The following is a 12,866-nucleotide window of genomic DNA, read 5'->3' as shown; positions in this document are numbered from 1 at the left end:
AGGAAGAACTAAGATGAACAAAATCAGGGTGAGATTAACTAGAAAGCTATCTGTGGAGGAAGGGTTGCATCCACTAGGAATGGCACCAGAACACAATGCCGTCAGGCTCTCCCTCTGACTTTGCTGCCACTCTATGATATCACTCAGGCTGTGTAGTCTGTTTGCTCTGCCAGACATGTTTCAGAAGCAGAAAGACAGTGATGCTATTTTTTAAAAAACCTTTTTCAAGTGCTTGTTGAGAAACATTTAAAATATGTTAAGTGCTACTTAGATGTTATACAGAGACAAGTTACTACTGATCATTATTTTAGTTGGCTGAATTTGATATGTATATTTTCAAAGATACCTCTGAAATGCCTGATATGTAAGGCCTTCACTAAAACAAACAAACAAACAAACAAAATCTACTGCAGGTTTTATTAGCAGGAGGGACAAATAAAAGGAAGAGGGTGGCAAAGCAATGCAGAGATAATGTTGAGTTTGAAGAAAGGAACAATATAAACATTTTGGCTGACACAGCAGTAAAGTCACCTTGGAGGAGAACTAACGACAAGAGAAGCAATAGTTTTCAGAAGCTGACATATATTTTCAGAACAAGCAGAAAAAAAAAAAGAGAATACTCTCAGTATTATGACAACTCACAACTTCTTTACCTGGCTGCTAATGAGGAAAATAGACAGGAAAATCATCTGAGATTATTCTTCCTTAAATGCTCCCATTTCATTTTCATGAGTATTAGTACAGGCCACATATTGACACTGATGAGCAAAAACGGTCCTTGAGGAAGGGAAGCATGTGTTTCCTCACGCAGATATCTGAACAGTTTACAGTCACAGGCGGCTCTGAACTTAAGAGTAGGAAATGAAGCTTGTATGAAAACTAAAGTGGAAGTGTGGGGCATTTAGGGGTTTGTGATTATGGTTTCACTAGATTCTAAATGTTCTTTAGGGCAGGAACACTTAGAGCAGTTCAAAAATGTTTTTGACTGTAAAAAAGCTGACTTTGGGTGAATGTGATATGCCCCAAGGAATTTTTTACTGGAATCCTATGAAACATGGGAAATACAGAGCTGAATTTTTAAAAAAAACATCTGAAGAGACTGAAATTTAAGGCTATCCTGCTTAATTCCAAGGAGGGAAAAGGGTAACTGAGGCCAAACATAGTTAAGCAAAGATGCAAAGTTTATTAAAAGCAACACACAGAAAACTTGAGAAATCATATATATATATACATGATTATATATATAAATATATATATATGTATATATATTTAATTTATATCAGTGCTAGAAAGAACTGGGAGAAAAATGTTAAGGTGTATAACAAAAGGAAGAAGTTAGCAAGTTAGCATGACCTTTTTTCTTTGAAGAATAATACGAGGCCAGATGATTCTTTAAATATTAGCATCACATTGTGACAGAGTTTCCAGGGCTTGCTTAAAGGAAGGAAATTTGCATTGATGATGCATGTGCATCCTCAGAGTTACAGTCATGCCAGCCTATAACAAATGTGATGCACAGATACAACCTGCAGTTCCTACACTAGGCAATCTGTAGGAAAACAGCAGATGCAGGTGGGAGGAAAGGGGAAGAATTCCCTGTAAGACATGTAGAGCATTAGATTCAGAGAAAAAACATTTACATATGGTTGAAAGGTTTCTTTTCCTGTTCAAAAAAGTAACACAAACTCCTAACTGAGAGATATATACATCTAAGTTCTGTGATGACAGGACACACCAGTGAGACCTGGGGTTAATCTTCATTGTTGCAGGAAAGGGCAATGAAATGAAGCAAGCTTCTGTAGAACTGTAAGCTTAATATCTGCCATGCAAAAATAATAGAAGCACTTTTACTCACACAGCTTATTCAGCAAAATTTAATTAGAAGCAATTGTGCAATTCTTAGAGGGAAATTTATGCATACAAATTAATAGTAATTGTCCTGCTGAGAGATAAGAAAATTAAAGACAGACCATAATTCTGTAAAAATTACCCAACTTCAGGGGCTGAGAGACCTGATGCCTACAATGTCGTGTGCTGCAGGGATGATTGTTTCCAACTTACTGAGGCAGTTCATTGAATTTCAGTTTTAATTTTTAAAATAAATTTAAAATTAATTTTAATATGTTTGTGTAAATACTCAATAGATTATTTAAATCCAAGTATAGATTAAGTTGCCTACCTACAATATGAACATTCTGACTGTAACATAAGTAGAAAAGACTAGTGAGATAATTTCTGAAGTACCTACATTTCACAGGTGAATAAACTCTAGTGGGAACTGATTTTTACATGCTTAGGGCAGAAAATTAGTGTAAAGTATGAATTCACTAGCCACGTGCTTAAAAAGCTTGCAAAATTCATAAAAGCATCTTTCGTAGTGTAGTATAAAGTTCAGTATAAAAGCAAACTTGCCATGAAGCTCCTGTGAAAACTGTTGATTTTAAGAAAGGCAAAAGTAATAACTTTTCTCCAATCCTTACTGCAGGTTAGAGGTTCCAAAAACAATTTAAAAAGGGTCAGAAAAGATACTGATAGGAATTCGATACAAGCCGAAAGAAACGATACTGATAGGTTTGTAGTTGGCAAGGCACAAGGAAGGAAGGAGAGAGACAGGCATTGGAAGCATTAGCAGGAACAATTCCCAAGGCCAGTAAATATCAAGGGGCCCCAAAGCAGTCAAAAGCAGAGGGAAGAGATTTAGAGCCAAGGCATTCAAAGGGTCTACTTAGTTTGACCAGAAGACAGTCTCACATTTCAAGGTTTCTTCTTCAGTACAGCTAAGCTTTTCAATGGGAGGCCTTGACCCCAAGGATCACTAACTGAAGAAAACAAATGTGTTTTCAAATGAATGTATTGGCACTGTCAGAACTGACTGTACACAAGATTAAATTATGTTTATTTTCACTTTCCAGAATACCATGTTAAATTTTAGAGAGATAGACAGACAGAAATGTTTCCAAGTAAGACATGAGAATCTGAGCATCAGCTTTTCTGCGTCTGTTGGGATTCAACAGCAGAATTCCTGTTAACTGATCTGGCTATGCCTTCTTCCAAAACGTCAACCTGAGGCTTTCTTGCCTTCAGCAGTATTGGTATGGGTGGCAGGAGGGGACATGTGCTGTCAGTCTGTTTTAGTAATTTTGTTGTTTTTCCTTGCTTTTGTGCAATTGATTGGAATTTGGTCTAGTATTTTGTATTGCACAGATGTGATTCTCTGAATGAAACAAAAAGTAGTTTGCCTGCCTCTGACAAAGAATGAAAACAAAATCAGAATTTCAAAAAAAGAAAGTGATTCTGCGTATCCATCCTGAGATGCTCGAAAAAGGAAACTGATTTCAGGAAAAGGATGCCACATCTATTCATAGAGGAGTTTGCTCACAGTTCATCTGTTCCTTAAGACAAAGGTACTTCAAAACCCATTTTGTGCTTCTACTTTGATCATGCTTGAGCAGCTTCACAGCCTTTTTGGGTTCCATAGGAAACCAAGTAGGGACTGTATTAAGAGCCCTCATTCAAGGGAAGGTGGCCTATGACAGATCAGGTAATTTCAGATAAACATCAGACATCTACCGTGTTTATATACAGTGCTATTTCCAGGTCAGAATCCACTCTATATATGAATACATCCTTATACGCATATATGGATCCACTAGGAATTACATGAGTATTCCTGACAGATGTGTTCTTATGCACTATTCCAAAATGGACAAATGTATAGTGAACTGAATTTAAAATCGAGAAACTGTATTCCCAAAAGCAGACCAATAAGGACAGAGAAAAAGGAGACCATGGGCACCACTATTTCAGCAGAAAGTGTCTGAGCATGTGAATAAGGTGGAACTACAGCCTACAGTGATGGCTTCCGAACAGCTACATATTAACTGTGAATTTTGAAGAGCGAATATGTACTTGTTAGTAAGAGGTATGACAAAGCAGGAAAGTGGGTCTCAAAAAGCAGAGACTTGTTGGGTCAAGTGTCCTTTTCCTGTTTGGCAAGTCCTTTTGTCTCTGTCCTCCTTATCATCCTGACACCTTACCACAGCACAGAATGACCGACAGCTCTTAATGACTTCCTAGCATTTGATTGCAATACACAGGCCCAGCCCTTTTTAACATAACATGAAAGTCTCTGTTCTCCTCTGAATTTCAATTTTAGAACCTATGTCCACTTCCACACATGCAGGCTCCCCACTCCCACCCTGCAACACAAAGGTGCTCTTGTCACCCCCTTGTTTGAATCAGACAGCTATTCATCGCCTGACAGCTGGTGCTGTGTCAGCAGCCAGTGGGGCTGGTATCACTCCCCCAAGGAGAGGAGAACATCCTCTCCTGTGTACATCCACTACTACATTGCACAATTGGTGCTGCTGTTCCCTGTGTCCAGAAACCAGGCTTCGTCCTGTACTATCTCTGCACATTCCCACCATCCTGCAAGACCTGGAAATATTGTTGTTTTTTTTCCCCTCTCCCAGAATGCTTATTAGGTGATGGGAGCACAGGGATTAGTGAGTTGGTCCTGCTGGCAGCATGTGTTGGTTTAGTACCCCTGGTAGACTTCACTGGCGCATTCCTGGGAGTAAAGATGTGTTCTGCAAACAATCATTTGCTGAGTGGGATCCTGCAAAGCACCCAAGAAAACAAAGCACACGTGCACTTCTAAAACGGGAATTTTGCAGTACCCATAGTTACAAAGATCTAAGCTGGACAGGGGATACTCACTGGATGAAGTTAAAACACTGTCATGAAACACAGAAGGAGGTACTTTATAATGAAGTTCATCAGTGCCCACCTTCCTCTGCTTTCTGCTCTCATAGCTGGAGGAGAGGTGACCATATTCCCATTCACAATCGGAAGGAACAACGAGATGTTTTATGCTTTGTTTTGTTTCCCATATGATGTTTTACCCCCTACAGCGCCACCTCTCCCACTCAGAGAGGCTGACCAAGATTCTCTGTGACAGGGCCACCCGCTCCTCCCGCCTGCTCACTTGTTTCTTCCCAGGTAGCTGGCTGTGAGGGGGCCAATAAGCAGGCTAATTTAGAGCTCTAAAAGCTGGCAGCGGGAGTGCAATTAAGCTGTTTTCACAGACTGCTGGCCAAATGCAGCAATTTATTGGCTGAGTGATTGGATTATTCATTTGCAAAGCTAAGAGAGGGCCTTTTCTTACCACTTCAGTTGGCCTGTAGTACTTGTGATTGATTGTCACATGAATCTTGCCAGTCTCTTTGCATCGTCCCACCTCATTTTCATTCTTCCCTTCCCACCTGTAAAGAAGATAAACATTTAATCAACCCATAATTACTTTAGTGCTCTGATCTTACCAACATTTGGCCTTCTTTCATTTACTTGAGGCTGGTGTCGATTCTCCCTGCAGGACAGTATAAACTCATTAGCTATAGGAACAAAGGCAGAGTTTAGACTTGAATGGAGCAACAGTGGCTTTTGAAGTCTCTTTGTTTTGGTTTTTGATTCAGTGGAAGGTCTAAAATACAAGACTTCCAAATTAAACACATAATGCTAAGGGAAAATAAAATGTCCTTATTTCATAATGTCTCATGTATCTGCAAATAAATATGACAGTGAGGTTTTTCATTTGTGGATTGGTTCAAAGTTGTTTTCTTAAAATATTTTTAATTCTTGTATTTCGGCCAATACTTTCAGGAACTCTTTAATCTGTTAATTTTATAGACGTGAAGCTCTGTTTGAATAGCATTAAGGTGCATAATTTAATTTGTCCTTAACTAGGAAAAAAAACCCCAAAACAAAAACAGCTACTAGGTTTTAGTCCTACCTCAACATGGCACTCCACATACTCGTATTGTAAACGCTACTTACTATCTGTGAGCTGAAAGACAGCTACTTTATCCAAATTAGTTTCATATGTGTTGAACAGCCTGTAATTTGCTGCAATTTATGTGATCTGGTTGCGCTGTGAACTCTTCTCTTTGAGACTGTCCTGGTCTAAAATTTCAGGAGCAACAGAAGAGGAACAGTTTGGTGGGTGACTAGCTCTGCCTTTTGGGAGGTCAGCCTGCAGCCTCGATGCCTGAGGACAATGCTCCCACTCAAAATAAATGCTTCAGATGATTTGTGTAGGAACATACATCGGTGCATCAAACTTAATCCACTGAATATACAAAATCCAGAGTTATGATTGAAAATCTATCCTTTCTTTGCTTTTTCCCTCTAAGTATATACCATAGGGCTCTGCACCAGCCTGGCATAAAAATATGATGATGAAGTCAACTACCTTTTTTTTATGTTTAAGTAAAATCCATATAATTTAAATCAGCACTGTGATTTAGACTATTTTGCCTCAGTCACCAGCAAGGAAAGAAAAGCAACCTTTGCCTCCCACTTGCTAATTGTTCTGTCAACTCTTAGGATTTTGTCAAAGATTTGATTTCTCCTTGCTCCCCTGCTCCACCCTCCCACCTGAACCCCCCACCCCCTCTCCTGAAGCTTCTAGAAGAATTTAATTCTTTGACAATCTCAGCCTTCATTTTTGAGTTTCTAGCCCTGAGGAGAAAAGTCTGAAGATGTGACCTCTGTGTACTCATGAAAGTTAAGACACTGAAAGGGAGAAAGAAATACCAAATTATTACTAGTTTTTGAATCCCACAATTTTTATAACACAACTCATGACTTCTGAATGACTAGCAAAGTCTGTAGGATGCTTGATACTGGGAACACTTAGCACTGAAATAATTTCCAACAGATAACAGTGACAGTGAAGTCAGCTGATAATGGTCATGCCATGATGCTAAAGATGATTTATAATTTAAATTTTCCTTCTTTCTTTTTTGCAGTTGCTCTGTTTTAAGCCTGAACTGCAAAGTTTTCATTCAGAAGCCAAAACTAACATTAGCCCATCCCTTTAAAGGGCAGAGGGTAAAGATGTGCAGGACTCAAATGAGCTTAATAGAAAACTAACCCTCACCAGTAAAACAACAGGAAGCACTTAGATCAGGAGACGTCAGTTGTTGGAGGTCACTGAGCAGAGAACCCCATTTAACACCCAACAGGCTCCAGAAGGCTCAGTCGAGCCAGTAAAGACTCACTTAATGTTGCTATCAAAGTTATATAACAATAGAAATAGCTTAAGAAGAAATCTCCACCCGTTCTGTTCAGCCCAGTAATGTGAAAAGTTCACAAGTTAAAAAAAAAAAAAAAAAAGAAAAGTACATTGTGAACAAAGTAACATTTGATAGCTGCACTTCTAATTGCTCTTGGCACCTCTATGCTCACAGCTGGGGACACCATACTGCTGATAAAAGGGACTGTGCAGGGGCCAGGCTGACACCAGCATCAAGACATCCATTTCATCAACCAACTCCCCCTCCCCTCTCTAATCACAAGGAAAGAGAAAAAAAAAAAAAAACAACCACCAAACCCCTCCTTATTTTATAGTCAAATTGCCATCAGAATTTTTAACTGGAAGATGTCAAGCCAAATTATCTCGAAGCACAAGCGTGGTGGAAGAGGCATGGGGAACCCCTGTGTTGCTGTGGCTTTAGATAGTTCCAGCCACAGACTACCCAGTTTCTGCTCCTTAGGGCCAACGCCCACACAGGCAAGAAAAGAGTCTTGTGTAACCTGGGGGAAACACTGAAGTAAGTTTGGCTAATCAGGACTGGGCTAAATTTATAGATGATGAGGAGTGGATCCCCCCAAACCGCAGCTGGTGTCAAAGCCCAGAGCTACCAGGCAGGCACCTGCTGGCCTACTGGAGGCTTTTCACAAAATGCTGGTCCTGCAGACAACAAGCCTCTACAGCAAGGCCATTGCCTGCCCCACACTGTGTAGCTTAACCCTCTCACTGAAGCAAAGCATGGGTTTGCTGTCACAACTGGTGGCATCAGCCATAGGCCAGAATGTTCTGCACTTGCTACCAACAAAGCAGGTTTGATGCCCTTTGCATCTACACTTCCATGTCGAGTGCCTCACTGTTGGAGATGGGTGCTTTGGGATTGCCTAGAATGATAGTCACTTGTTGACTATGGTGGATACCACTGCTATCGAGGACCTCAGAAATTCCCATAAAACTAAGTTAGTTACATTTCAAATGCATGTGCAAGTTTACTTGCTTGAAAAGTTCTTCACCTCAAGAGCTTTTAAATTCTGGATTTACAGAGGGATGGATTGCATTTACTTTAAGGCTAATTCCATATCTGGAGATCACTACTATCATAATACTTATTATCATCAGTGACCAATGCTCCTTGTGTTTTACAACTTTGGAGATTCCAATTATTTTTCATTTCCTATAACTATTCAGTAAGAGAGCAAGCTTCAAGCTATGAAAACATCCACAGGTAGAGAGGATTTTGTAAGGATGAAAAGCAGGGGTACCCACCTGGTGGAGTGTGAGCTGGGCAGGGAAGGAGACAGGGGAGCCAGGATAATTGAGGAGTGGTGGGAATAGCACTGCAATGGACCAAATGGTCTGAACGGATGTAATTGAGAAGCAAACAAAGCAAAGTACATATATTTTTGTGGTGGTCATGAAATCAACTAAAAATTAAGTCTTTCACAGAAGCACAGATAAACTGAACAAGTATATGCATTTCATGTCCTTGTTTGATCTTTACAGAGAAACAGAACTGATGGTATTTAAAAAAACATTTAAAACCATTAATGTCTACAGCTGCTCAGCCTCTTTATGGAAAATAAAACCATCATGAAGACCTTTAAAATGAAAGGCATATTTTCTATATGCCATAGAAAATAATTTTACATTTAAAAATGAACAATAAATTCAATAAAAATAAAATTTTAGGAAAATTTTGCTCTTCCTCCACAGGTCATATGATATACCATTTGTGTAGACTTCTCAGATCTGTGGCCTGATTTCTATTGCATGCAAAATTAAGCCAAAGCACTTCATTCTGTCTTGGCACTTTATAAACAGCAAAACTGACACCGTATAACAGACCATTAATATCTTTTGCAAGTAGTCTTTTGAAGGAAAACTTTAAGCATGACTCTTCATATGTTTATTTACCACCAACTCAACCACCAACCTCGCCAGCAGCTCTGACGCATCAAAGCAATCAAGGATATAGGGATTGCGTAACCACAACCTTGTGCTTAAATCAAAAGAAAAAGTATTCCATAAAGGAATGTACCTAAAATTTCTTTTTCAAAAGCTCTGGTGAATCAGCTCTTCAATGCTTTTTTCACTAGACAAACACAGTTAAAAAAATGCTATAGTTGTTGTAGTGCATGCATTGTCAAGCTTGAATTTCAAAAATCTAAATTGTGACTCCCCATATTACGAGACTTAAAAAAAGAATACATGCTAGGCTCCCTATTTTTTTTTTTAATGTATTTCCAGTTAATTGGAAAGCTTTTGAAGCTCTATCTCTTCACTCCAGTTTGTGAAATTTGGTGTTGAGAAGAAAATGTTTTCTGAAACAATAGCAATGCTTCAGTGAAAATCAAAGCATTATGAAGAGAAAAGTTGTAATTTCAAGTAAGTTACATTAGTGTCAACCTGAAACAAAATTATATTAATTCAGAATCAATTTTTTTCTTTCGAATGGCTTTAAAACTTCTATTTACGTTATTCTTTCTTTAAATGTATGTCCAGCTGACCTGAAATCAGATATTTTCCTGAACTGCATTTGTAAGAAATATTTTAATTTAATTTTGGGGGTGGGGAATACGGAATCTCCCATGAAACTCCATATTTCATTCTCACCCAGTCTTCATATAGAAGAAACTGTCATACCTCTTATGAAGTATAAAATCAGATAATTAAATTTTTACAGTCTTCAAGCCTTAATTTGAATTGTGAAACAGAACTATTATTGGGTCTGCCTACAGATAAAACCTTATATCAATAAGAAAGTACAAAAATGGTACAGTCCTAAGCAAGGACCCATGCTCATGTGTGTTCACCCAGGCCAGCACTCTTCACCAACCTGGTTGGGTTCCTTTCAACTCTCTTCAAAATGCCTCCAGTTCCTGGATGAGATCCTGTTCCCTTCTTCTTTATCTGAAAGCGTCTGAGTTTCTTGAGCTGGTAAATACAACACATAGCACTAGCTAGCCAGCACTTTTTGATGGGCAAACCAGACTGGAAATAGCAGCTGTTTTGCTGATGACTTCTGATGGCTCCTCTTCCATGTTCCCACAGCACCATTATTAACATATTGTTGGCTTTCTATTCTCACAGCAATCCTTCAAATCTCATGTGTTTCTGTAACCCAACCTTCTACTTCAGGGTAAAAAGAAAAAAACCAAACCAACAAACAAACCAGAAAAACCCTCTGCCCTCAGTTAAATTTCAGTTCAACCTTCACTGTCACTGAAGAGGCCACTGCTCCACTTCTGTTAGTAGTTCACCTCATTAGACCTTATAGCTTATCTGCAAACTTCCCCTTTTTAAGGTCATCTTTTATAAGACCAACTAGCACGTTAGTTAAGATAAAATTTGTATGTAGAGCCAAATGAGTAAAATATTCATTTTTTTCTGAATTAATTCTGATTCTGCAAGCAATGACTATTTCTGTAACAAATGTGCATGTATTTTTATATTAATAAAACCCACAATAAATCTTTCTGCAGCTTGAACAGTTTTTTCTTTTCTTTTGCTTTTTTCTACTTTCCTCATTTGCAGACAGCAGTCTTTCTAGCAGTCTGCAAAGATCTCTGAGTGCTGTAGTGGTTTCAGGCTATCTTCGCAATCCTGTTCTAATTTAATAAGATTAATGACAGAAAATTAGTCAAGACAAGCGTTTGCCTGTTTCGTGTACCCTGCTGTAGTTCAAATTATAGGCGGGAAGTGTTTCCCCCAAGTACTACTTAATGAGTAATAAGTAGAAAGGAAAGTAAAAGAAAAAAAATGTAATCCTTACAAGGGAAAATATTTGTAGCTTTGAGGCTTTCCTGGTAGTACAAAGGACTGAATTTGAATGATTCAGAGGACTATATAAATATAGTTTGAAATTTCTCCCTTGAAAAAGAAATGTTAGAAGAAAAAAACCAGACAAGTTAGATAAACTTCTGTGTACAGTTTACAGTCAATTTCAGAGAGAGAATCAGTCTTATTGCAGCTGTACATTTCATTAGTTACAAAAATGTAGTAAAATTTCTCTCTCTCTTATTTTGGCTGGAAGACATAGTCCTGACATGTGCTAATGACTGTCTAGAACAGAATATTATGTTATGTTCTTGGAAAGACTTTTTAGGCTGTCCTGGATTTTCAGCTGTACAAGTTAATGTGAATTGTTAGGAAGACAAAAAAACCTAAAAAAATAAAATTCATATTTTTAGCTGGTTGATGAAAAGCCAGAATTGCTTTTCTTCCTGTTCTCTACTGCAATATCATGATGTGACAGCTAAGATTTTACATAACTTTCCCCGACAAAGCACAAAGAGTTAGGAGTCCCTGCACATGTCCCCAGTGTTCTCAGATGTGGCACAAGCTCTGCCAACTATTGTTTGCCACGACATCCATCCTGGTCATTTACTCCATCATTCCATCAATTTTGAAAGGCAGATCGCACAGCAATACTGGGAGGCTTTGCCATCACTTATAGCAGTGGAAAAGGTGCTGTAAATTTCCCAGATAAGTTTTTGAGGTTGCAAAATTTCATAATACCAGTAACCCTGCAAAAAAACCCCAGGAACCCCAAACAACTCAACACAACTCTGAGGAAGGGAGATAGGAAGAAAGCAGCCATCCCCACAGGAAATTGTTTAGCAATTGCACTCTGGTGTACTGCTTCTTAGGTGCCTCATAAATTGTAAAGTAACAGATCAATGGGACTCACCACTGGGGTCCCACAAGGCTAAAAGGGAGGATTTTGCTGCCAGGTTATTCCTTGAAGAAGATATATTCAAACTGGAGGAGGTGGGAGTGGAAAGCTGTTGGGCGTTTCAAAGAATGTGAGAGGTTACCAGCTGGCTGGCCAAGAAGCCAGCGAGGGCAAGGAGAGTGTTGTCTGTGTGTGTATGCACTGCAAAAGCATGGGCCAGCCTGACACCTAGAAAAATTGTGGAGGTTCTTAACAAAACTTTCCAAATCCTGAGAAATATTTTACATCTAGTGCAATTTGAAAGATGAGTAGTGGATCTGTTGAGACATTATTCCCACCCTGAGAGCACAGGGAAAGAATGGCTGGTTTATCAGGACAGACTATATTCAAAATGTTCAGAATTGCACCATTGCCAAAATGATCAGCAACAAAATTATCATTAGCATTTAAATGTCACCTTAGTCTCCGTATATGCAGTTACACACTGTAAATGGCGTAAGGAATTAATAACTTGTTCACAAGAAAGAAAAATTTCAGAAGAGCCAAGCCCCCATTTCTAAAGTAATTTATGTTCTTAAAAATCCACGTCACTCGGTGTCACGTGAGTTCTCATACGATTTTTGAAAATTACTTTTTTTGATTAGTAATTAAAAAATCAACTATGCCTTTGTACACAGAAAATACCTGCCCTACCTCATCATTTGGAGTTGTACTGTGAAGTTTTTCTAAGAGAGCAATTTGTGACTGATTGATTCAATCCAAACACTGACTGCAGTAAACACCAACATGAATGATATGCAGTCCACCACATAGCGCCATATGTGAGCAAAAATTAAACAGGACACAAAATTGGGAGTGTTAGGAACAACTAAATCTAAACTAAGCCTTTAATATCCCCTCTATAACAGAAGCTATTCATAAAAGTACTTTCACTTTTATTGCGGACTTGTTATTTCCTTTAGGTTTTCTTGAGGGCTTAATTTGCTTTCTGATAAATACATGTGGATTTGTCACTCTTGGGAAATGCTGAGACTTCTTAGGCCAACTCTAAAGCAGGGAGTTCAATTTTAAACTAATGGATAAATTTACTAACATCAAAAG

General features: G+C 38.6%; 1 protein-coding gene across 2 annotated transcripts in view; it reads right to left on the bottom strand.

The window, feature by feature from the left end:
* GMDS (GDP-mannose 4,6-dehydratase) overlaps window positions 1–12,866 on the bottom strand; it is a 419,946-nt gene that overhangs the window by 71,023 nt on the left and 336,057 nt on the right. For both annotated transcript variants that reach the window (XM_064662987.1, XM_064662980.1), the window contains exon 9: window positions 5,168–5,264. In XM_064662987.1, coding sequence (XP_064519057.1) covers window positions 5,168–5,264 — 97 coding nt within the window. The remainder of the gene's footprint in view (window positions 1–5,167; window positions 5,265–12,866) is intronic.

Source organism: Pseudopipra pipra, chromosome 1 (genome assembly GCF_036250125.1).
Source record: "Pseudopipra pipra isolate bDixPip1 chromosome 1, bDixPip1.hap1, whole genome shotgun sequence".
Taxonomy (NCBI): domain Eukaryota; kingdom Metazoa; phylum Chordata; class Aves; order Passeriformes; family Pipridae; genus Pseudopipra; species Pseudopipra pipra.
Note: the sequence above shows the minus strand (reverse complement) of the source record. Positions and strands in the feature narration are given on the sequence as shown.